We start from the raw sequence: 26,225 nt of genomic DNA, 5'->3' as shown, positions 1-26,225 counted from the left end.
TAAAAATACTTCATTGAAAATAAAAACTGCAAAATACTGGAATAGGATACTAAAGCATGTTTCCCATTTCTTCCTCATGGGATATTTTAAAAGACAAGAAGAAGTAGCAAATTTGAAATTAGGTAACAGTAACAGCACACCCTTAAAATGAACTTGATACATTCCAGACACTGCTCTTGTCCTTTACACCTACTAACTGATTTACTCCTCTCAACAGTCAGTAGATAATATCATCATCTTCATTTTTCAGATAAGGAAACTGAGGCATAAAAAGGTTAAATAACTTCCCCGGTCACAAAGCTTGTAAGAGCTAGAATTTGAAACCAAGTGGTGCATGTTCAGAATCCAAACTCTAAACCATACTGCCTCTCAGGCAGCACTAGCTAATCAAGAATTCCTTTTGTCTGTATGAAGATAATGCAGAGTATAATCTAGATGGGTATAAAGACTACTCCATCTCATGCAATGTTTACAATTGACTTCTAACATTTATGACAAAAAGTCATGGCCCAAAGCCTTCAGCAAAACTAAGAAACAGTTTATCAGAGCTTCTGACTTCTACTTGCAGCTAAATTCCTATTTATGCATATCTATATCTATGAACAATATTTGCAAAAGTAGCTTTATTATACTAATTGTAATATAGGTTTTACTTGTAAATGGAGGTGGCAGAATGTGAGCTGTGTCTAACGAAAATAGTCTTTCAGAAGCCAGACATGAAGATTAGTTTTGTTACTTTGAATTTCAACTTTGAGACCGAATTTCAAAAGCTTAGTATTGGTTTTGATTATAATCTCTTAATTTGAAAGTTTCAGGAGGTCAAAAGGAGAAAGAAGAGGAGGGAGAGAGTGAGTTTTTGGTCTAATTCATTATACTGGAAACATCTCTCATCAAAATTTTAAAGGTTTGCCTTTAGTCAAAGATAGACAAAGGAGGTTCATTTTACTGAGAAAAGGCATCCCTGGGAAAGTATATGAAGAGAGGAGTAAAAAGCAAAATGTGTTAGCTTTACTAAAATGCCTGAATTTTAAAGTAATAATTCAACAAAATGGATGCTAACATTTGAGGAAAAGTGGTGCCTGTTAATGTAGAACTGTTTTTCCTATGCAAGTAAGGGTAGAACAAAATGGAAAAGTAGAAATAAAACATTTATTCTGTCACAGAAAATAAACCGCATTCACATTAAGTGAGCATCAACAAGCACCTCTTGACCTCTAAGTCCCAAAGTTATTTTGGTTTGATTTTTCTAAATAAAAAGCAGTAATATTAGGTAATAAGAAACAACTATTTTTTCAGCAGTAGAAAGCTCAAATAGAGAAGTGAATAGACACTCCTTATATTATTAGCTGATTTATTAAGACATGATAGAATACGAAGAAGTATTATCTTGATATTTATATAACAGTTAACTAGTATAAAGTAAACATTATATAATAATTATAGATAAAGCTTGGAAAACTTACGTTATTTTCACTGAAGCTACAAATGTATTTGAAATGTATTCTTTTTTATCTTGCTTTTGTTTCTGCACTTTAAATTACATCTACTATATACTTTTCTAGTGGCAGGAAACTTTCATTAAATATATGCAACACACTATTGGAAAAATGTTCATTAGTAAGACAAATCTAGTCTTATTACTATTAACTTGTAAAAATCCTTATTACAAATAATTACCAGTGCCTATTCCTTGACTGTTCAAATGTATTTTAAGCTATATTTTGTCTTTCTTAAATTAACATGAAGTTTAAATGGGGCTTTTAATTTATTTTCAGGGCAGCATCCAAAATCATTACACGCAATAAAATGGAAGCAAAATCCTTCTATAGAAGACAAGCACCGTATTTCTCAACCAAATGCAAGCTTACACACCAAATGTTTTGATTTCAAAAGAAACAATGATATTTTAATATCCTAGGTTGAAGAGTTTTGTGGGATTATTATTCTGTATCTTCAAAGTAAGTGAGTCAGAGCTCATTTTGCTAAAAGTGGCATAAAATTACTTTCTATAGCACTTTGTCCAGAACTGTTAAGAAATCCTTGTACTGTCAGGACCCCCTCCCCACTAGTTAGCTACTTGCAATTTGGATGTTTTTGATAGAGCCAAATAGTAAAAATAAATAAACATACATGATTGGCTTTTCCATTTTTTTAGCTTTAAAAATAATTCTTATCTATAGACTAAATCAAGGTCATACGTAATTATTGTCAGGTATCAGTAATGGCTACTAAATCACAGATTTCCTGTCTTCACATCCCAACCTTCATCTCTACTGCCATACACTTATTTTTAAAGCAGTCTTACTCTTGTCCCCTTAAATTGTCTTTAGAATTTAAGTATAACATTAACATTGATTAATTACTTTTAGAGAAAGTCTGTTTTATTATCATAACTCAAAGTTCATATTCATATGTTGCAATTCAGGCTTCATCCTCAAAAGGCAGCCCATATAATTTACACTTACATTTCATCTTCCTAAATCAGTGTAGTTTAAACATAGATTAAGGTGTGTATGCACCAGTTTAAGGTGTCCATTTAAAAAACTACATATATGTAATTCCACATACACTTCTTTCTGAACCGCAAAAATCACATATAGAGGCTTTTGACAGCTTAGTTTCTACAAAGAATTTCAGAAAGAGTTAGATCAGGAAAGTTACAATTTATAACACTGCAGGGAAGCAGTAAAAGTATTGCCTACTGGTTTTAATAATCAGTATAGCCTATGATTTATGCTTGTTTGGATCAATATATTCATTCAAAAACCTATGATTACCAAGTGTCTTTCATTTCTAACTACCTAAAATAATTTGATGAAGCCATTTATGACTTTTATTCTAAAAAAAAAATCTACAAAGAGCCGACCCACAGCAGTATGTAGCTCTACTGCACAAATACTAATTCATTATATGTGAGTCAATTGTCTTTACAGTAAAAATTCTAGAAGATTCTTTTCTATATCATTTCAAATATAGAAAAAAACAATAAAGCTGATCAGAATGTCTGATTTCTATTCCCCCAGACCTTTTCTTTGAAGTTGTTTCTTAATCTCCATGTAGAATCAAATATTCCCTCCTTCTACTGTTCATCCACCTTGAACACATTATGGCATTCATTATTTTCATGTCTGCTTCCCTCTGCTAGACTTTTGGTTCCTGGATGGCTGGTATTGTGTTCTTTAGGTCACTGGGTTCCCATTTCCTGGCATAGAACTTGGCATATAATAGGAACTTGATACATTTCAATTAAGTGAGAAAGTGAAAATTTACTCCTTTAGATACTGCCCTAGCCCTCCCAATAGATCTAAGTATTTTTGTATATAAAGTATAGTTCATCATGAATCCTGACACCATTAAGCAAATTAGAATCTGGAATTACCTATATCTGGAAGTAAATGTTCATATAATTGGCATGCATTCTTATATGTACAACATAACTTACATATATGCATATAGATCTATATCAAGAGTTGGGCCAAATCTGACCCGTGGCCTGTTTCTGTATGGTTTTAAGCTAAGAATGGTTTTTACCTTTTTAAATGGCTGAAAAATATCAAAAGAAGAATATTTTGTGACATGAACATTTTAATGAAATTCAAATTTCAGTGTTCATAAGTCAAGTTATTTAAATACAATCACGTCAATTTGTGTAGGTATCATATATGGCTGCTTTTGTGCAACAATAGCAGAGCTAAATAGCGACAACAGAGGGCAGACAGCCCACAAGGCCTGACCTCTGCTTTATTTGCTAAGGTATGCTTGCATTTATGCTATCTCTATATTTTATCCTTTAATAATTTTACAAGTGCTAACAATTTCAAAGGAAAATCTATGTTCCATATAAATCTGCAGATGTAATTATAAAATTAGGATTAAGGTAGTGAAACACCTTAAATTACTTTCAAGAATATTGCAACATACTTAAAGAGCACCAATGTAGTAGGATAAAATCTAAAGGTGATACTATCTACTTACATCAATTAAAAAAATTAGGCTGGGTGTAGTGGCCATGCCTGTAATCCCGACACTTTGGGAGGCCTAGTTAGTCAGATCACCTGAGGTCAGGAGTTCAGGATCAGCCTGGCCAACGTGATGAAACCCAGCCTCTACTAAGTAAAGTACAAAAATTAGCCTGGTGGGCATCGTGGCGTGTGTCTGTAGTCCCAGCTACTCAGGAGACTGAGGCAGGAGAATCACTTGAACCTGGGAGGTTGAAGTTGCGGTGAGCCGAGATGGCGCCACTGCACTCCAGTCTGGTAGACAGAGTGAGACTCCGTCTTAAACAAATAAATAAATAATCTTTTTGAACATCTCGAGTTATTGGAATAATCTTGAAAAGCTATTAAATTAGTTCTTTTCTTTTGCCTTTTGTTTTGTTATAATTTTATGAAGTGATACAATTCCAACAATAAAAACCAAGAATTGAAAATAAAATAGTTTATTCTTAATAGAAGAGATCATGCAACAAATGCTTAATCTGTGTCACCAACACCCACCATAAAAAGTCATTGAAATTCGGCCGGGCATGGTGGCTCACGCCTGTAATCCCAGCACTTCGGGAGGCTGAGGTGGGCAGATCACAAGGTCAGGAGATCAAGACCGCCCTGGCTAACACAGTGAAACCCCATCTCTACTAAAAATACAAAAAATTAGCTGGGCATCGTGGCGAGTGCCTCTAGTCCCAGCTACTTGGGAGGCTGAGGCAGGAGAATGGCGTGAACCTGGGAGGTGGAGCTTGCAGTGAGCCAAGATCACGCCACTGCACTCCAGCCTAGGCGACGGAGTGAGACTCCATTCCAAAAAAAAAAGAATCATTGAAATTCATTAAAAGTTTCATATAATATGCTACCAGGACTACATTATTAATAATCAAAGTTTACCTAATATTTTGTTACCAAAAGTTTGCTTTCTTTAGCCCAGTTTACACATTTCTAAATGCAAATAAATTTATCTGACCAAATGGAGAGTCCAATGCATATTTTCATTTTCCTTAAAAAGCTGTTGCCTATTATTGCATTACTAATTAAAGAAAGGAAGATATACTGATATTTATTGTTAAGCAATTTATATACATTATCTAAGACAAAAGTCTTGCCAAGAAGTATTATTATCATCCTTTCATAGAAAGGAATTGAAGCTCAGAGAGCTTAAGTAACTTGTTCAAGGTGACACAGCCAGTAAGTGTAGTGCTAAGATCCAGATCCACGGTGGCCCTGACGACATAACTCCTTGTTCTTCTCCCATGGACTCACGAGTTTTAACACTGACATTAAGAACCAGGAAAGCTTGATGCTTACCACTTAGAAAAATGTTTCTGGTTGAGATCAGAGGCAAATTACTATTTATTGCACATATTCACTATTATAATGTTGCTTGTGTTAAACACTATTTGAGAACAGACCACAGCCAGTAAGCTAAGAACATTTTTTTACATATTAAATGTTTAAAATGTTGTCAAAATTACAATATTTCATGATACATGAAAATTACATGAAATTTAAATTTTAGGGCCCACAAAGTTTTATTGGACGATAGCCATGCTTATTCATTTACATATTTTCTATGTTGCTTTTGCACTATGATGGCAGAGCTGAGCAGCTGAAACACAGACATGTGGCCTACAAAGCCAAAAATACTTACTATCTGGCCCTTTAGAGAAAAAGACCCTGCTATAGAATTAAGAGTACCTAAATTCTAGCAACATAATTTTAAGTATGAAAAGTATATTTAAGTATAAAATTGAAAAACATTAAAACTAAAACTACACTAATACAAATAATGAGCATATTGAAGTACTTTTTCTCCACTGATCATATATTCTAATTTCATCAGAGATAGAGCAAGGTCCAGGCAAACTATGCCTATTCTCACTGCTTGTTTGTGATGCACATTTCCAATAGGCATGAGCTCCTTTTTGATTCTACAACTGGGTGGTGCCACAAAAATGTGATGGCTTTGTTCTAATTGATTTTTTTTAGCATATTAGAATTTGATTTAGGAGAAAGTTTGTTTATATGTGTGTGTGTATGAATGTAGTTAATACCCATAGTTCGAAAAACTTTAAAAGCCAGTATTAATTTCTAGTTTTAAATGTATAGCTTTTATCACTGATAATTTTTAAGGTGAGGGGATATTGATTATTAATGTTACCTTATATACTTTGGAATATTTCTCAAAGTCTGTAGAGTAGCAAATATCTTTCCTTAATTAAGAATTTAATTTAAATTATGAAAGTCTATGGGTTTATGAAGGTGATTAAGTTTGCATGCATGGCCACTCTGCTTCAACTGCTGTTTGACATGGCAGTTGTTGGGCAAAATTAATCATGTAATAAACTGATAAACAGTTAGAAAACCAATACATGCATCATTTAGGTGAAATTATGAAAAATTTAAGAAAAGAAGACTACCGACCTAAAAAAATCTAAGAATACAAATTGATAAGAAATCATAACCAACTGCTGTCAATAAACAACTAAAAGGCATGTTCATTTTTCCTTTTTAAGTACTGCACACAGAAAAGAGATGCAAACATAGACACAGCAACAGACAGCACTCAGAGAGGCAAATCCACACACCCAAACACATGCAGTGTACCAGCATCTCTCATACTTGTTGCAGAAGAGGGGGTGTTGCAACTCAGCAACCAGTCTGCTGTGTTTAAAACAGTCATGTTGTCCCCTGAGAACAGGAACAGTATAAAAGTTCATTGTCTGAATGCCTGCTGAGTGGATATGAATAATCTTCAATGCTTTGCACTGGTTTCTGACCTTTTAGCCAAATTTATAACTGCACTGTATGACTTCAACATTTTAGTTTATCAGAAGGTCTGTTTTAGTTCAGTCAAATATACGCATATGATGATTAGTGAACTTCACCAGTCTGGTTCTAGAGTGCTTGAGTTTTTAAATTTCCTTATTTGTACCCAATTTAAGGTTTAAATGTACCTTACTCTAGTTTTCATCACTAAATATTCTATACATATGCAATTGCATAATTAATTAGCTGAAATTATAGATGCATGTTTAGAGACAAATAAACATCATAAACAAGGAAAATGTTAATCTACAAGGAAATTGGTGTAAAACATTATTAAATACAGGTAAGTTGCAGTGCACACAACCTTACAAAGAAGATTTTAGATTGCATCGTTATTCTAAAATAAATGGGAAGAGGTGTATCAATTTCACAGATATTTATTTAAAATTTAAAAGAAAATATGATGTGGCAAATGCTAACATCTAAATTAAATTCATATAATTCTAAATGTATTGGCTAGATGGATCTACAAAATTTCAAATTGTGAATAATTTAAAATACAGTCTATATATAAGTGTGTACATAATCTCTCTATAAATACACATTCTGATAAAAATTGGACCATATTTTCTGACAAGTTGAATACATTTTATAAAAATAATAAAGCAGAATATCTGAAGTAATAGCTATTATTGTTGTCATATGCTGTGGCATAATTATGGGCTAATAGAATGAGAAATTATCTGAAAAAAATGCAATTCCTTTTTAAATAAATGTTAGGTGTTACTCTCTTTGAAAAGAAAATGCAGCAGATATGAGTATTTTTGTATTTCCAAAACCATGTGTTTTTTTAAAAGAGCACTTTTAAGAAAAAACATTTTTAAGAAAAATGTTGAGGTAACCTTTCTTTATAATTCAAAATAAAACCAAAAAGTAGTAAGTGTGTACACACACACATACAGACATTTTTGCTAATACCAGGGTGGAACTCCTTTGACCTCCATTTCTAAAGTTTGTGGAATATTTACAAGGCAAATACAAAAAGAAAGCCTTGCTCAAGGCCCTTGAAATGTTTCTCAATGCTATCTATTCTCTGTGAATGTTCCCAGCTACATAGGAGGAGCAAAAATTTCAAGAAAATCATCAAAACAATCAATATTAATTATATATACCTTGGATATAATGCTGATTTGTGTTATTGATAATAAGATATTTATTTATTAGCAGATCCCTAAGAAGTAAAATTAAAGCAAACATTGAAATATGATTCTGGGTATCTTCAGGGTAGTACGCTTACCTCCTGTCCCATTTGTAGTAACTGATGTGCTGCTTAGATTAGATTTTTCCAGTTTGGAGCTACCTGGAGTATCACCACCTCCAACAAGAGTATGAGGACTTGCTAGGTCCTGCATTTCCATAGACCTGGTAAAGCAGTAAGCAGCAGAGAAAAGTTGAAATTGCAGCAGTTATTTTTTAATAGATTACAAATATTATTCTACTGACCAGATGATCTCACAGTAATAATTAAAACCAGTATCTAAGACTTAGTCAACCAGATGAACATGCCAGTTCATTAGAAACAAACATACAAACAAACGCATAAATAAATAAGAAAAGCTTCCCTAGTAAGTTAAGCCTCATAACCTGTTTGTAATAACATAACATGTTATTATAACATATTATAACATAATATGGAAAACATGTTATTACTAACATAAAAATAAACATATTATGTTATTACTAACATATAAAAATAACAAAAAATCATCCTATGACTGTTCCATATAATACTGGAAGAAAAAATGGAGATTCTGTCATCTTGGCAATTTAAGCTGATATGCATACCTACCCTCCTAAACTGCATATCCTTAGCTACACACTAGAGAGCTGAAAATGTTTAATTACCCAAATTTTGCATCACCTGCCACCAATATGAAGAAATCAGTAGCTACAAATAAAGTGTGAACTCAAAATCAAGCAGAAGCTTCCAGCTGACCTTGTTGACCCAGGGAGCCGAAAAATGAGCTCAAGTCCTGACAGCTGGTTTTGCAACACTTTTAATATACATTCAGGAATAGGACTTTGACTTATGTTTGCTCCAGAGATTGTGCTACAACTGGGATAAAATGAAATTGGGATTCTTGAAGGGCTGAGACCATCTTTTGAAAAGGAAACTAGAGGCCGGGCACGGTGGCTCACGCCTGTAATCCCAGCACTGTGGGAGGCCGAGGCGGGCGGATCACGAGGTCAGGAGATCAAGACCATTCTGGCTAACATGGTGAAACCCTGTCTCTACTACAAATACAAAAAAAATCAGCCGGGCTTTGTGGCGGGCGCCTGTAGTCCCAGCTACTCCAGAGGCTGAGGCAGGAGAATGGTGTGAACCCGGGATGCGGAGCTTGCAGTGAGCGGAGATCGTGCCACTGCACTCCAGCCTGAGTGACAGAGCGAGACTCTGTCTCAAAGGAAAAAAAAAGAAAGAAAGAAAAAGAAAAGGAAACTAGGAAAAAGAACTGTGCAGTAGCCCAAAGAAGCTACACATGCTTTCATGGAAGAAAGAAACATAAAGATAAATAAAATTTGAGAGAATTTCTCACCAACAACCTGAACTATAACAAATACTAAAGGAAGATCTTCAGCTCAAAGAAAAGATACCAGAGGAAAACTCAGACCTACAGGAAAGAATTAAGAATAACATAAATGTAAATATATAGGTAAATATAAAAGATTATCTTTTATTTTTCTCTTAATTCATGAAAGACAGCCTATTGAAGCAAAAATAATGGCATTGTACACAGGGACTTATATAATATGTGGCAACAACAGCAAAAAGTGGGGTGAAATTATATTTTTCAAGGTTCTTTCATTTGGCATGAGGTGTTATATTAAACTTGGATAAGAGGTTAAGTTTAGGGTACATGGAGTAATCCCTAGCATTAAATGTTAAGAAAAATACCATCAGGTATAACAAAAAGCCAACAGAACGATTAAAATAGCATTTTAAAGAATTCGATTAACCCCAAGAAGCCAAAAAAAGGGAAGGAAACAAAGAATATATATGAAAAATGGAAAACACAAAGCAAGATGGCATACTCGCACTCAAACACATTGATGATTACACTAAATATCAATGGACTAAACACTCCAGTGAAAAGCCGACTATGGTCAGTTTAGATTATACAACCAAGACCTAACTACGGAGGATCTACGAGAGAAGCACGTTAAATATCAGCATATTGTGCTACTATAGTACGCTGCCCAGACATCCTGAAGAACTCATTCCCATAGCTGCTGAGAGTGTTACCAACTGGCAGCTTTCAACTGAGTTCCTTTCCAAAACTTGCCCTCAACTAAAGGAGGTCACTGTGCCCAAGAGCACACTCTTTCTGAGGGCAGCCCTCATCTACTGACTGGTCAATGGAGGGGTAAAATGACTATTCCCTCTTATCCTAAGGGTCACCATAGTCTAGGGCCTCTCATAAGACTAGCTGAGACCTTTGCTGCAACTGTACTACAGATCAATGTCTCTTAATCCAGCCCTGCTTCCTTCATGCCCCTCAAAAGGAACTAATACTGAGAGCACAATCCAAATAAACTCCTGCAGGAAACATCTCAGCATCTGCATCCTGGGAACCTGAAAAGTGATAAGGCCCAAATAGGTGGAGGGTCAAAGAATGGAAAATGATATACCATGCAGATAATTAACATAAAAAAGACGTTCAAGCTAATATTACATCACACAAAATAGGCCTCAAGATGAAGACTATTAGCAAATATAAAGAAAGGAATTGGAAAATGATGAAAACCAATAAATTATTCAAGAAGATATAACATGTGCCTACAAGCAGAGTTACAGAATACATGAAGCAAAAACTGACAGAATTAAAGGAAGAAACAGATAAGTCTATGATCATAGTTGGAGCTTTTATGACACACTTTTCACAGTAGCCAACAGAAGAAAAGTAGACGAAAATAAATTTTAAAAAATATACACATAAGATTTGGAAAGCATTATCACCAATGTGACCTAATTGACAGTTCCAGGACACTAATACCCAATAATTATAAAATGCACACTATTTTCAAGTGCACATGGAACATCTACCAAAAGGATAGACCTGGGCTATAGCTGGGCTATAAAGTAAATATTGATAGATTTTAAAGTTGAAATTTCACAGGGTATGGTATCTGACCACAACGAATTAATTTAGAAAGCAATGGTAATAAGATATGTAAAAGATCCCCAACATTTGAAAATTAAACACTACACTTCTAAATAATTTGTGAACCAAAGGAAAAAAAAAACAAAGTAAATATAATAAATATTTAGAACAAAATGATAATGAAAAGATCAAATCAAACTGTGGTATGTAAATAAAGTAGTGATTAATGAGAAGTTTATACCTTTAAATGGTTATATTAGAAAAGAAGAAGGATTTAAAATCTGTGACCTAAGTTTCCACTTTAAGAAACCAGAGGAAGGAAAGGAAATTAAACAAAAGGTAAGTAGAAGGAAACAATAAAGAGTAGAAATAATTGAAACAAAATCTGTGAACAATAGAGAAAATTTACAAATCCAAAAGATGATCATGAGAGATACTAATGATTTTAAAAGAGTAATAAGAAAGTATTATAAACTATATTATGCCAATTACTTCAAAGACACACAAAATCAGTGAATTTCCTGAAAGACACGTTTATAAAACTTGATCCAATTAAAATAGAAAATCTAAATAGTCCTGCATTGATTAAAAAACTGAATTTATAATTAAATATTTATCAAAAAAACCTCCAGGGCCATATGGTTCAATTAATAAATACTAGCAAACTTTTTTTTGCTATTGTTATTTAAAAAAATTTTTTTTTAAATAATGATTTTTTTTTTTTACAAATTCTTTCAGAAAAAATAGAAGGAAACACTTTTCATTCCATGGTAGGAGAACAGAATTACCCTGACCCCAAAACCAGAAAGGAACAATTTTAAGAAAAGAAAATATGGATATATATTTCTTATAACCACAGATGAGAAAATATTTAACAAAATATTCTCAAATCAAACCCAGCAATAGAAAAATATCATGACCAAGTGCACTTTATGCCAGTAATGTAAAGCTGATTTCACATGTGGAAATCAATGTAATTCAATATATTATTTCCATGAGTGCAAAAAAATTTGACAATATTCATCATCCATTCATGATACAAATTCTTGGCAAACTAAGAAAAGAAGTATTTTTCCTCTGTGTGATAAAAGCACTCTTGAAAAATCTATAGCTTATATCATATTCAATGATGAAATACTGAATTATTTCGGTAGCAAGCCAAAGACATCTGCTTTTCCTACTTCACCACAATATTCTACTAGCAATCTTAGCCAGTACCAGACAAAAATAAAGAAATAAAATAAGCAAAGTTTAGAAAGAAAAAACTTTAATTCACAAATGATTTAATTGTTTATAGAGAAAATTCTGGGAAATTCATACCCCAAATCCCCAAACTACTAGAACTGAGTGAATTTACCAAAGTTACATATATAAGGACCTTGCCAGTACTAAACAAAAATATTAACTAAAAAAAAAAAACTAAAAATTTATAACTTGAGTCAATGCCTCTCCAGTTCAAATGTTGAATTATAAAAGCAGTGATTTTTCAGAGGGATGGAAGTTGGGCTAATCACAGTCTAGCTCCAGTTAAGCTCAACTCTAGGAAGGGTCTCAGTGAACAGATCCTCACCTTAACCGCCAGAGGAAAGAACTACCACTTTTTGGGGAAATAAAACAAACAAAAAAAATACTATGCTTCAATCTCTATTGATTTATTGTATATAATGTTCAGAACATTATAAATATTTTGTGACCTAACAAAAAGCAGAAAAATATGACTCCTAGTGGACAGAAAACACTAAATAAAAGCAGACCTGTTTATGACCCAAGTGTTGAAACTAGCAGATAAGGATTTTAAAACCAATGTGAATATATTAAGTAACTTTATAGGAAAAGACACACACAAAAGGTATATAAATATCTATATGCCATATATAGGTATTAATATATACATATCTGCCATATATACATCTGTCATATATAGATCAATACATATATGTATATAACATATATATATGTATTGTTAGATATGAGTTTTAAATTTCTTTTCAAAGAATCAATATGTCAGTATGTTCAATTCTTTGCCTTCTACTTTTAAACTTAACTTCCTCATAAAGCAACCCTTTTCGATTACCTGCCCACCCTGATGCATTTCAATCACCTGCTCTACCCTGACTCATTCCAATTACCTGCTCCACCCTGGCTCATTCTGATTACCTGCTCCATCCCAACTCATTCTGATTACCTGCTACCTGCTCCGCCCTGACTCATTCTCCACCCTGCATAACCATTTTTTTCCACCAGACCACTCACCCTGTCACTCTCTTTAAATTAGCCAATCAGAATTGGTTTAGCCATCTAACCCTAGCCAATAGGGGAAAGACACGGCAGCAGGGGCTACGTGCCTCAGGGATAAGAACCCCTTTCCCTCTGTTGTCCAGGTGTGCACTCACCATTGCTCCATCTGTAAGGGCGCACCCTTCTCTAGAAGTATGTTGCCTTGCTGAGAATTAAAAAGAAAATTTTATATTCGAGTGCCATTTCTTTTGCAGCACTGAAACTTTATTTATAAGAGTATGTATCTCTATATTGCACAGGGAGAAGAAATGGAAACTCTTAAAAAAGAACTAAATAAAATTTCTAGAATGAAAATAACAATATATTACATAAGTATTATTTGAGTGGACTTAACAGCATATTGGACATTGTAAAAGAAAGGACCAGGATATCTGAAGCTGGGCCAATGCAAATTATCCAAACTGAAGCACAGAGGAAAAAAGTGGGAGTGGAAACTTAATTGAGTATAAGTAACCTGTGTAATATTATCAAAAAAACAGGAGAAAGAGAATATACAGAATAATATTAGAATAAGTAATGGTCAAAATTTTCCCAAATCTGATGAAAAACATCAACCCAAGAGCCTTTACAGCACCATGAACATCAAGTAGGAAAAAGAAAAACCACAGCTAAACACACCAGTCAAATTCTGAAAATAAGAGAATGCTTTATTAAAGCCAATCATAAGAAATGCATAGAGGGGAACAAAAATAAAGTTAATCTGATTTCCAAGAAATCCAAACTTAGCTCTTATTATATGTCTTCTCTTTACAAATATAATCAGTACTATCCTGTGCCAATGCCTTACCCAGACATTCACAACTCTCCATTCAGCTTTATCTTCAAGTAATCACCTAGTATACAGTTTCTTGTGTCAAAAATGATTATTTTACTATTGTCACAATTTCCCCTTCATAATTTTAGCTTGTACAGCATCTTTCTTGTCTGATAGCTCCTGAAAACCATCTTAATCAATGTTTAAATACCTCAGAAATGCTACTTTCTCCATGAGGCTTTTTCTGGTCCTCAAAACCAGAAGTTATCTGGTCACACGGTCATATTTTTGTTGCATTATTTTTACCTTCCTCTGCAGCACTTTTCACACTCTGTCTTAACTTACTGTCATTTGTGTACACGTTCTTCTAGAAAACAAATGAAAAAAAAAAAAAGCTGCCACAGGATGTCTGTGATAACAAGATTCTTTTTCATTTATCTTGTTAACTCCTGAAGTGCCCTTCCTATTAAAGATGCAAATAAACAGCTGTCAAACTCAGTAGCTTCCAAACTACTAGATTAATTGAATAAAAAAAGTAAGCACCTCAAATATGTGTACATATTTATTTAGGCGTCATTTATATGTGCTAATGAATTATGTACATTTTTATATAGGCACATTATAGAATATACTCAAAAGCATAGAAAGGAAGTAGTAAGAATGAAATAACATTTTATAAAGAGGTTTTCAAATTACTTGACTATAATTCCTGTCTATGATAGAGTAACTGGGGGACCTAATATTGCCACTATAAAACTAAAACTGAGGAAACAACGTTGGAAACAATTGTTTAGATGGCGCAGGGCTTGGTCCTTGAGAGAAGAAAGAAAATAAGTGAGGTTAGCCCTCGTGCAGTAAAAAGTGTATTGTCCAAACCCTGCACATTCAAAAGAAAGGTTTGTCCCTTGACCAATTCCTGAGAGATAATCTTTAAGCCCTTGGAATATCTTAACTTATAAGAGTATCTGTGTTTAGCTGGAGGCTTGGGCCACACCAGACACTCTATGCTAACAATGTGATTCCTGGTGGGGGCTTTAGGCCACGCAGAATCAGTCTGACTTCTGAAGGGGCTAAAAACAGTAATGAAGGTCAGCCACATGGGTGGTCAGACATGTTTATATAACTGACCTCCAATAATAGCGACCCCTGGGCACTAAGGCTTGGATGAGCATCCACCATTGGCAACACTCTGAATGTACTGTCACACATTGTTGCAGGGACAAATAAGTGCTATTTGTACAACTCTGGACAGAAGACAACTGGAAATTAACTCTCGGTTTCTCCTGAACTCTGCCCCATATGCCTTTTTCCTTTGCTGATTTTAATTTGTATTATTTCATTCCAGTGAATCACTGCTATGTCCTTATTGCCTGAAAAAGTAGTTTCTCAAGAAAAGCAGTTTCTCAAGAAACATTTCAGTAATAAATGAATGAGTGAAATGGTGTGTAAGCCATAACCATCTTAGAAACAGCTGTGAAATCAAGCATGTGAGTGTGACAAGGTGAATTTAAGTGTGAAAAACTGGGATAAATGAGTTTAAATGGCAGTCAGGAATCAGAAGATTTGCCAATCATGGAACAAACAGAAGAAAAAGAGATGTGAAATCCAAGAACAAAGATGAGCTCAAAAACAGTACCAAGTAGTATCTGTAGCACACCCCTGATAACAGACTTAATTACAGTAAACACTAAATGCTCCTAATGTCATTATCTTCTACTAGATTCGCCCAACCCAAAGACTTTTTTTTTTTTTTTCTTCAGACGGAGTCTCGCTCTGTCGCCCAGGCTGGTGTGCAGTGGCGCCATCTTGGCTCACTGAAAGCCCCACTTCCTGGGTTCACACCATTCTCCTGTCTCAGCCTCCTGAGTAGCTGGGACTACAGGTGGCCGCCACCACGCCTGGCTAATTTTTTGTATTTTTAGTAGAGATGGGGTTTCACTGTGTTAGCCAGGATGATCTCGATCTCCTGACCTCGTGATCCACCCACCTCGGCCTCCCAAAGTGCTGGGATTACAGGCGTGAGCCACCGCGCCCGGCCAAGACTTTTAATTTAAGTGATCAAACAAATTAATGGTTGCTTATTACATGTAAAGCGCTGTCACAGGTGTTAGGATTGCTGAGTGAAGAAAACATGGCCCTACTACCCTCAAGGAGTTTACCATCTAAATGACAAAGCAGGGTCCTGTGAATAGAAAATTAAAGTACAGTAAGCGTCCATAAAGTGGAACAGACAGAAATTAATGTAATCTTAAAGATTCTAGAAAATGTCATCAGAAATTCTTAGCTGGGTTTTGATGAATTCGAATAAGGGATCCTGGAGGAGGTATCTGCTTAATGATTTCACTGAAGCCACAAAGTAGTGTAGGGGCGCATAGCCAATCTGGACCACATACAAGCTGAGTAAAGAAGGAACATCCGTCAGGAATAAAAGGATGGAGCACACACCATAGAAAGGAGCAGAGAAGAAACTGAAAATGTTACCCTTGAAAAACAAAAACCTCAAAATAAAAATAGCCTTGGCATTTTACATTCCAGTCCACGGGAAACCGAAATGCAATTATCTAGATATTTACAATTTAGTTACTTATGCTTGAATTCATTTAGGTAGGTCAGTGTTTCTTGCAACTAAAAGAGTCTTCAGAGAACAGAGATACACTATTGCTACCAAGAATATGGCAAAAATATTCCTGTCGGCCGGGCGCGGTGGCTCACGCTTGTAATCCCAGCACTTTGGGAGGCCGAGGCGGGCGGATCACAAGGTCAGGAGATCGAGACCACGGTGAAACCCCGTCTCTACTAAAAAATACAAAAAATTAGCCGGGCGCGGTGGCGGGCGCCTGTAGTCCCAGCTACTCGGAGGCTGAGGCAGGAGAATGGCGTGAACCCGGGAGGCGGAGCTTGCAGTGAGCCGAGATTGCGCCACTGCACTCCAGCCCGGGCGACAGAGCGAGACTCTGTCTCAAAAAAAAAAAAAAAAAAAAAAAAAAAAAAAAAAAAAAAATATTCCTGTATTTCCTTTTATATGTTTTATGATTAATTTAATTGTGACACTTCAGATTCCTTTTAATTCCAATTTATACAGAATGTAAAATCTATAAATTTTACCTTAGGTTTAAGCAACAGAAAACGATTAATGGGTATCAGTTTTTATGGTGTATACACTGTATGTGATATGGTTTAGGCTTTGTGTCCCCACCCAAATCTCATCTTGAATTGTAATCCCCATAATCCTCATAATCCCCACATGTCAAGGGAGAGACAAGGTGGAGGTAATCGAGTCATGGGGGCGGTCTCCTCCATGCTATTCTCAAGATAGTGAGTGAGTTCTCACAAGATCTGATGGTGTCATAAGTGTTTGGTAGTTCCTCCTGCGTTCATCCTCCTCCCTGCTACCTTGGGAAGAAGGTGCCTTGCTTCTCAGTCACCTTTTGCCATAATTATAAGTTTCCTGAAGCCTCCTCAGCCATGCGGAACTGTAAGTCAATTAAGCCTCTTTCCTCCATAAATTACCCAGTCTTGGGCAGTTCTTTACAGCATTTTGAAAATGGACTAATACAGTATGACACATTCTGTGTTTGGTTTTTCATATATATATTATCACCTTTAATCTTGAAAATAACATATTAATATACACATTATTTTCCACATTTTATAGATGAAGAAATTGAGGCTCAGACAGGATACACAGCAGTCCCAAGGTCACACAGATAGAAAGTAGCAGCACCAGAACTTGAACTCATGTTTATCTGATGCCAGAGCTCAGACTGTTTCTATCAATTTAAGTGACTTTATTTCATTCACACCGTGAAATCACAATCAGGAATGCATATCCCTGAAATAAAACATTTTGAATAGTTTTCAGGTTACTAAAGTCAATATAAGCATCTGCTCTGCCAAATTTACACTGCTCATAATATTTAAAGTCATTCTTTCTTTCCAGGATGTTTATTTCAATCCCTTGTTAGTGGTCCTTATGTCATAAGGCCATTTGAATATTAGCATCTTTCTGGACAATACAAATAAATGAACTTAGCCATAAATACAAAAACTTAAAAAAGGAAAAGAAAGAAAAATGTAAAGACATGCAACTAGTTTCTGGGGATTTTTTTTCCTGCAATTTTTCTGTAGCATAGATGGAATTTCTTTCTAATAGTTTGAAATATCCTCTTCAAACCCAAGAAAGGGGAAGCCTTAAAATGTGCACTTTAGAGTCTACTCGAACTCAGAAGCCATGATTCATTCTGTACAGATCCTGGTAATGAGTCATGTTCCTGCTTATTTATTAGTTGACTCCATCAGTTGTTCACAACCCAAGAAATGCAAAAGCATTCCTGACATTCAAAGACTCTCACTCCCATGCCACACGCACACACATGCACTTTAGAGGCAAAGAGGAAAAAGATATTGTGGAATAAAAAAAGTAATAAAGCGTCCTGATCAATTTAGATCTTATGAAAATTAGTAGGGCATGCCACTGCTGTGTATCAGTTCCCACTTTCTGGAAAAAGTACGGGCATTTAAAAACATCAGGTAACAATGCCAGGTCATGTTAAATCGACATATTTCAGATTAGGATCCAAAAACCACTTGTCACAGCTTGTAACCCTGAGGCAGTTACTCTGCTGGCAGGCGGGCTGGGAGATGTGGCTCCTCTCTGCTGCACAGTGTCTATATCACTGATCAGGTGGACAGATAGTCCCAGAAGGAGGCCCTCACCAACCCATTTCCCCAGACACAGTCAGCACTGGGGTCAGCTGTGGAGACGGGAACTGCAGGAGGAAAGAGACCCTTAACAAGGACCAGGAAAGTGGGGTATGCATAAAGAAAGGAAGCTGTTCTTGCAAGGTGCCAGTGACCTCATCCCTGTCCCTGAAGCCAGCATGAGTGCTTGCAGTGCAAGTGACCCATCTGCCAGGGTGACCTCAGGCCTCGGAGTAACAGCAAATAAAGCCATGAACACACTGTGCTCTGGACACTTTTACAATTTTTCCTTTCCAGGGCCTACAGCTCTATACTTGAGACCTGCAACTCTTCCCCTTTGTTCACTATGACTCTAACAAATTTAAAACATGTCAGTTTCCTCCACCCCCAAGAAATATGAACAAATGTTTCCAAAAACCAGAAGCATTTCCCTAAATTTTTGTTTTTAAAAGCCCCCCTTAATCGGAAAACAAAGAAATAAACAAAAATCCAATGGATTTTCCAAGCATTATTTGAATGGCACAGGATTCAGTTTCTGTCAGATCAGTTCAAACCATCATTAATGAAGCAGAAAATTATTTTCCTCTAGCAAGTAGTGGAGTAAAGCCATAAGACCACAATCAAAACATTTAATGCCATCAATTATACTAAGAAACATATCACTGTTCTTTTCTAAGAAAAAACTCTACCAGTAAAGATCAAACTGTTCACAGGATAAACAAATCTAGGTTTGCCAATACTAGAATGTCATACTAACAAGAGCAAAGCATTGATACAATGTACAAAAAAAAAAGGTGGTAACCTATTAAAATGATCAGATTTCCAGTTCTGAAGGGGCATTAAATGTCCTCAAATGCAAAATGGAGTATTGTGCTTAAGGCTATGAGAGCAGTGTTAAGAGTCTCTACTGTCAACTAAAACCTGAATTTTAAACTCTGTCTCATTTACCAGTCATGGGACCTTAGTCTCAATATTGGAGATAATAATAACCTCTGGAAGGCTAATGTGTGAATTAAATAAGATCACACACAAAAAAGTATCCAAAGGTTGGCCTATAGTGCATCCTTCATAAATTTTATTACTACAATCACTTCTACAACACAGACAATAAAACAGCCTGGTTTGTCTATTTGAAAACTTGTAGTGTCAAGAAAATCATTTTCTTAAGAGGCAGCCCTTTCATTTTCAGATAACTTATACTATTAGAAAGTTTTCTATCCAGGGCTTCCCTGAAACTTTGGTCCAAGAAAATTCATTTATTGTCATGGGTCAAGTCTAAACCTTCTTTCATATAACAGTCTTTCACACATCAATGACCCATCCTGCCCAATAGCTTTTTCTCTCTCACAGAGGGCATCTCCAATTCCCTCAGTACACTCATCTCAAACTCTTTTACCTTCCTAGGCTTCTCTTCCATAAGATCTTCAGGATTCTTCTTTAACAGTAGTCCCCACAGTCATACAGTTGTGGTCCAAAATATGGCAAGGCTATTACAACTCTCACTTGTCAGTGTAGACTGAAGAGTACATTAGTTTTGTCCTCAGACACTGTGCAGTCCTAATTCATGCCTAAACCCAGCCAGTGAAATTCCCAAGTCTTTGTCCCAAGTGCTTGAGAGCCCTGTGTCCTCCCAGTCGCTCACTACACATGCAGTTGGCATTTGGGACCTGAATGAACAGCTTTTCATGTGTTTCTCCTAAATGCCATCTTGTTGGACTTGAGTCCATTGTTTCAGCCTGTCTGTTAGATTCTGATTCTGCTGTTCAATGTCGTCTTTCCCAGTGAAGTTCCTATCTCACCTATAGACTTTCTTAGCATGCCCTCAATGCCCTCACAATAAACTTGTTGGCCGGGCATGGTGGCTCACGCCTGTCATCACAGCATTTTGGGAGGCCAAGGTGGGCGGATCACGAGGTCAAGAGATGGAGACCATCCTGGCCAACATGGTGAAACCCCGTCTCTACTAAAAATACAAAAATTAGCTTGGCATGGTGGCGCATGCCTGTAGTCATGTTGAAAAGCGCAATGCCAAGGACAGGTCTTAAAGAGGGTACTAGAGGTATACCTCCAGATTTATATCAGTTCATTGGGAATAGTTATTGAGCTAATTTCTGTCTTTTTCTCATAAATATCTGAGCCTCTGGCATGCGCTTTGCTAAATTCTATGTGTTCTAAGTGTAACGCATGTCTTTGCCCTTCCTTTCTGGTACTGCTGTCACAAAAGACTATGACGTTATTCTGGCATGTCTTTTGCCTACAGAACTTACATTGGCTTCTCATTATCACTGCTTCCTAATTATTTTAATTTAATCATTTGAGAATTTCATTTTAGAACCCACAATTCACAAGAAGTTCAGTGGTTCACCGATCTATAGTTTATTATGTTATACAAAAATACAATTGAAGAGAATGATTTTTTTAAGCAAATTTCATGATAAAATCTACATAAGGAATGTGCTTTTATTAGATAACAATATGGATTAGGAATCAGGAACATGAATTTAAGTCTGTGATCCACCACCTAGAAAAAGTTAATGGGTGTGTGTAGATGGGTTTCCAAATATCTTCTCGGGTTTACAGGGCTAACTAATAACTAAATAACACTGAGACTCTTCCATAGACAGGCATTCTGTAGTCCTTTCCTTTCTCTGCCAAGACATTCTGTATCTTTATGAGGTTACTCAACCCATTCAGTTTGAGAGCAAGGAAGTTAGCACCTGCCACGAGGGATCAGAATGTGAAATGTGATGAGAGGGCCCTGTCATAAGTCCCTGACCTTAGCAAACAAAAATAAAACCTTAAAAAAAAAAAAAGATGAACATGCAGTAATATACAAATCAGAGTATATTTGTCTGTCCCTGAATAGGAGCCATTAAAGTTCCACTCCATAGCAAGCAATGGTTGAAGTTGTGTACGATTCATGGAACAGCAGTGTCAGGAGATGTCAGGGAACTCCCTCACTGCCCCAAATTTTGATACTATAACATGATAGTCTCCATGAAAAAAAAAAAAAAAAAAAAGGTCAACCAGTCGTCTTAGTGATAGGAACTTGGGCCCATTTCTCATCTGGTGTAATACTTCACAAAGCTGATCCAAACACAATGCAGCGACAGTGCCAAAGAGCAAGATGGGAAATGGGGCTGGCATAAATATTCAATTGGGAAGTTATGGCCAATCTCCTTGCACCGTGTGTTTAGTGCAACTCAAAACTGCTCCACCTGGTCCCTGCTGGCTCCCTCATGTCTACCAGGGGCTGGCAGCTGGGAGGCAGGCTGAGCCTTGGAGATCTTTTAATTTGCTGTAGCACCAGGAGAGCAGGCAGGAGGGATGACAATGCATATGCTGGGATTCAATTACAGAGCTGTCTTTTTCCCAGGTGGGAGGCACCACTGACTGAAGAGAATTCAATGCTTCCATTTGTTAAGGTCCCTAAGGAAATGACTGGTGGTTTGCAAATGCTGGGGGCGGGGGTGGAATAATGCACCATGGTCTGCCCTCATGAAAAAGATATTGGCAAAAAAAAAAAAAAATCAAGAAAATGGAGTATTTTATTGGGCTCATGTGTTATCTTTACTTTTTACTTATTTTCCAAAATGAAATCATTCTGTAACTTCTGCCCTATGAATCTCACTGCCAAAAAAGTTTTTAAATATTGCATAAAATTAGATGTGTTCCAACCATGAACATTTAGGGGAACACACAATGCTATAAATTTAAAGCACTCCAACAGTTCCTAAAAGCTTGACAAAAATGCCTGCAATATAATTCTTTCTTTACAACAGAATGTTGTAATAACTTAATTTTAAGGAGACTGATCTCAATAATCTGTGGTAATTTGTCCCTGCTGAGGAGGGATGGTGCACTTCATATTGCACTGGCTTCAAAACAAAGTTCATCAAATACAAGAGTAAGATTGCATGAGGAGTGATTAGTCAACTAGCATCAACTGAATGATTTCTATATGAATAGTTACTTTGCTAATTACAAACCGTTATCATCTATTTATTATAGTAGATCTGACAGTGCTACTACTTGGACAAACTCGCTGAATAGGTAGTTTTACTTTATTATATATTTCAAGGAAACAAAAAGTTACACTTGTTTGAACTTTATCTCCCCAAGCCACACTTGCCTTAGAACAGCCTATTCTCCCCAAGGCAGTTACAGTAATAACCAGCTCAGTGCCATCAGTCCTCTGTTCTAAACCCTCTAATGCCTTCTCATGTCTCTTAGAGTAGTTCCCAAATTCCTCCCACAGTCTCTAAGGCCTTGCTTCCTTACATGGCACAGTGATGCCCCATTTCTTGACCTCATCTCCTAGGTGATTCCCCTCACTCACAGAGCCCCAATTCCCTACATCCCATCTCCCCAGTCTAACCTGCTGTTTGTCAAACACACCCAATGTGTTCCCAGGTTAGGACCTCTGCACTTGATTTCCCCTTTCCCAGGAACACAGTTCTCCCAGCCATCCTCCATGTCCTGTGTCTCAGCTCAAACATCCCCTATTCAGAGATTCCCTTCCTGCTCTCCTCATACAAAATGAAAACATTTGTACTAATTGCCTACTATCCCATTATCTCGTTTTATTCTTCTTCAAGGCAATTATCTCCCTGACATATTGTATATTAATTTATTTAATTGGCTCTCCCTCTAGAATGTATACTCTATGAGAGCAAGAAGCCTAGCACAATGCCTGTCACATAGTAAGTGCTCAATGAACACTTATTGAATGTATGAATAAATTTTCCAGTAACTTCAATTAACCTACCTAGTTAGACTTAGTTACCCAGGTTTTACTGCACTACTCAATATTACTAGCTTTTTTTGTGGCATAGTTTTATTGTTTTTTAGAATCAATTCTCTGACAAATAAAAAACATGGTATAAGAAATTTCTCCAGTATAAAGAATTTTATAATCTGATTGATGGATAATCTCTAATAATTTTTGTCCTTAAATATGAAAAGTAGAATAATTTAATAATTATTTAATGAGTTTCTACCACGCATTAGGTACTATACTTTCTACACATTTGTAAAAAACACAGTTCTATCTGAAGTTTAAAAATTTATTGTATTCTCCATAAAACATGGATTTTAGCCTCAGACCAAACAATGAGGTAGAAAGTAAAATTAGTTTATTTTCTGCTTCCCCCAAATGTATTGAAGCCTTGATGGAGTATAACATTTAAAATATCTCCTAAACACCTACACCTAAAATATAAACAATATTCTCTTGTTTAAAACATTTCTGCAAAGGACATGATCCCATTATTTTTTTGGCTGCATAGTATTCCATGGTATATATGTACCAGCTAGAGGTCATTATCCTAAGTGAATTACTGCAGGAACAGAAAACCAAATACCACATGTTCTCACTTACAAGTGGGAACTAAATATTGAGTACTCATGGACATAAAGATGGGAACAATAGACACTAGGGACTAATCAAGGTGGGAAGGAGGGAGGGGGCAAGGGTTGAAAAACTAACTGTTGAGTGCTGTGTTCACAATCTGGGTGATGGGATCATTCATATCCTAAACCTCAGCATCATACAGTCTACTCATATAACAAAACCTGCACATGTAACTTGTGAATCTAAAAGCTGAAATTATAAATAAAAGAAAACTGAAGAAAAATATTTCTGAAATCCACCAACTCCATAGGATAAAAACAGCTTTCTTTTTCTCCCTTTCAATGGATGAAAAGTCAAAGAGACTTGACAAGTTGACTAAGTTCATACAACTGGTCACTCAAAGCCCCTTCATCAGAGCCCAGTTAGAAATCATTGACTAACTTTGAAACATTTAATTGATGATCATGAAAACAAAACAAAAAAGAAACCCCTGATTCTCATTATTTTCCCCCTCTAGCTATTATTTTTATCGTTTCTTTCAAAACTCAGAATCTTGAAACTAGACTCAATTCTTCGTATCTACTCTTCCCCTCACAGTCACCCTCTATCCACTTTAATTAGAATCCATGGTGTGTCTCTGGGGTCTACTGCTCTCATCGGCATTTTTCCACCTCTTCTTAATTCTTCCCTTGACCCTTGTTTGGTATCCGACAATGTTAATAACTTCTCCTCAACCTTTCTCCCTCCTAAGCTTACTAATGCTTCTGTAGTGCTCCTTGTTGTCTGGCTACACATTAACTATCTCACTTCCTTTTACCTAACAGAATCTTAATTTTTATTCAGGTATTCACTTCTCACCAGCAAAGGTAGGTGCCTCAAAAGAAGCTAAATCTGGATAGGTGCAGTGCTCACGCCTGTAATCCCAGCACTTTGGGTGGCTGAGGTGGATGGATCATGAGGTCAGGAGTTAGAGACCAGCCTGACTGACATGGTGAAATCCCGTCTCTACTAAAAATACAAAAATTAGTCAGGTGTGGTGGCGCACACCTGTAATCCCAGCTACTCGGGAAGCTGTGGCAGGAGAATCGCTTGAACCTGGGAGGTAGAGGTTGCAGTGAGCCAAGATCATGCCACAGCACTCCAGCCTGGGTGAGAGAGCAAGACTCCATTTCAAAACAAAAAAAAAAGAAGCTAAATCTACCTTCAGCCCCAGAAGATGGAGGCCTAAATCTTAATCTAAATTAATAATTGTTTTGGGAATCATTAGTTTGCCAAATTTGTGCCAATGGGACAGAAGGAGCACTTTGCTGGAGACTTGGGGGTAAGTTCCTCTTCATTCTTCTAGGAGAGGTTCCTATTCAAACTGCCTCTTCTGCTGAATATAAACAAGGAAGCATGTAGTCTGACTTGCATTACCAGTCATTCTATTCCCAGAGGAGAAACAGATGTAGGACAAATTCACAGCCATGGATGGCAGAGTAAAAGGAGACAAAGGAAACTAATTGGTTTCTTGAAGTTATTGAGCTCCTGGATCAACCACTCTTGAAGCCAGTCTACCTCTGGAATTCCAGTTATGAGAGCAGATAAATTACAGTATTGCTTAAAAGTGGGTGGGTCAGGTTCTCTATTACTTGTAGTTGAAATCATTTTAAGTGATACAACTACTCTTTCCTGGTTTCTTGACATCACATCTGGCCATGATGTGCTGTCTTTGTGTGTCATTCTTGTCCTCTTAACATTCTGCTGTCCTTATCTGCAGCCTCAGCCCTTATTTCATCTCAATGAGGTAAGCACCCTTCTGGGGAAATTCCACATGGATTTATGTTTTCAGCAACTATTTTTTGTTGACTAATTCCAAATTCATCCCTCCTCAGCCCTCATATCTCTCTGAGCACCAGAACTTATCTATAATTCTATACTGGTTATCTCCACAGGGATTTTCCATAGACTCTTCTAACTTCATATGTCCACAACCAACCCCATCATCATTCCTTTCATACTTTCTCATACTCTTATCTCTAACTGTATTATTAAATTGGTCTCTCAAATCAGAACACTGGAGTGTGTCTTCAAGCCCTCAATTTTTACAGTTCACCAAGTACTATCAGCACTTCTAGCAGAATAGATTCCAAAGTATTCACTCCTTTCCCCCAATCACTCTTAAATTTTGTCATCATAATTGTTCATCTAAGTTTTTC

The 26,225-nt window shown here is 36.2% G+C and overlaps 1 protein-coding gene across 9 annotated transcripts in view; it reads right to left on the bottom strand.

Moving 5' to 3' along the window:
• Positions 1 to 26,225, bottom strand: part of EYA4 (EYA transcriptional coactivator and phosphatase 4) — a 288,680-nt gene that overhangs the window by 72,780 nt on the left and 189,675 nt on the right. For 6 of the 9 annotated variants that reach the window (XM_055264448.2, XM_055264456.2, XM_055264465.2 and 3 more), the window contains exon 4: positions 8,056 to 8,180. In XM_055264448.2, coding sequence (XP_055120423.1) covers positions 8,056 to 8,180 — 125 coding nt within the window. Of the gene's footprint in view, positions 1 to 6,611; positions 6,681 to 8,055; positions 8,181 to 26,225 lie in introns of all 9 variants that reach the window. The other 3 variants (XM_055264419.2, XM_055264439.2, XM_055264429.2) reach the window with 1 other exon arrangement.

This window comes from Symphalangus syndactylus, chromosome 2 (genome assembly GCF_028878055.3).
Source record: "Symphalangus syndactylus isolate Jambi chromosome 2, NHGRI_mSymSyn1-v2.1_pri, whole genome shotgun sequence".
Taxonomy (NCBI): Eukaryota; Metazoa; Chordata; class Mammalia; order Primates; family Hylobatidae; genus Symphalangus; species Symphalangus syndactylus.
This window is presented reverse-complemented; position numbering and strand designations above follow the sequence as displayed.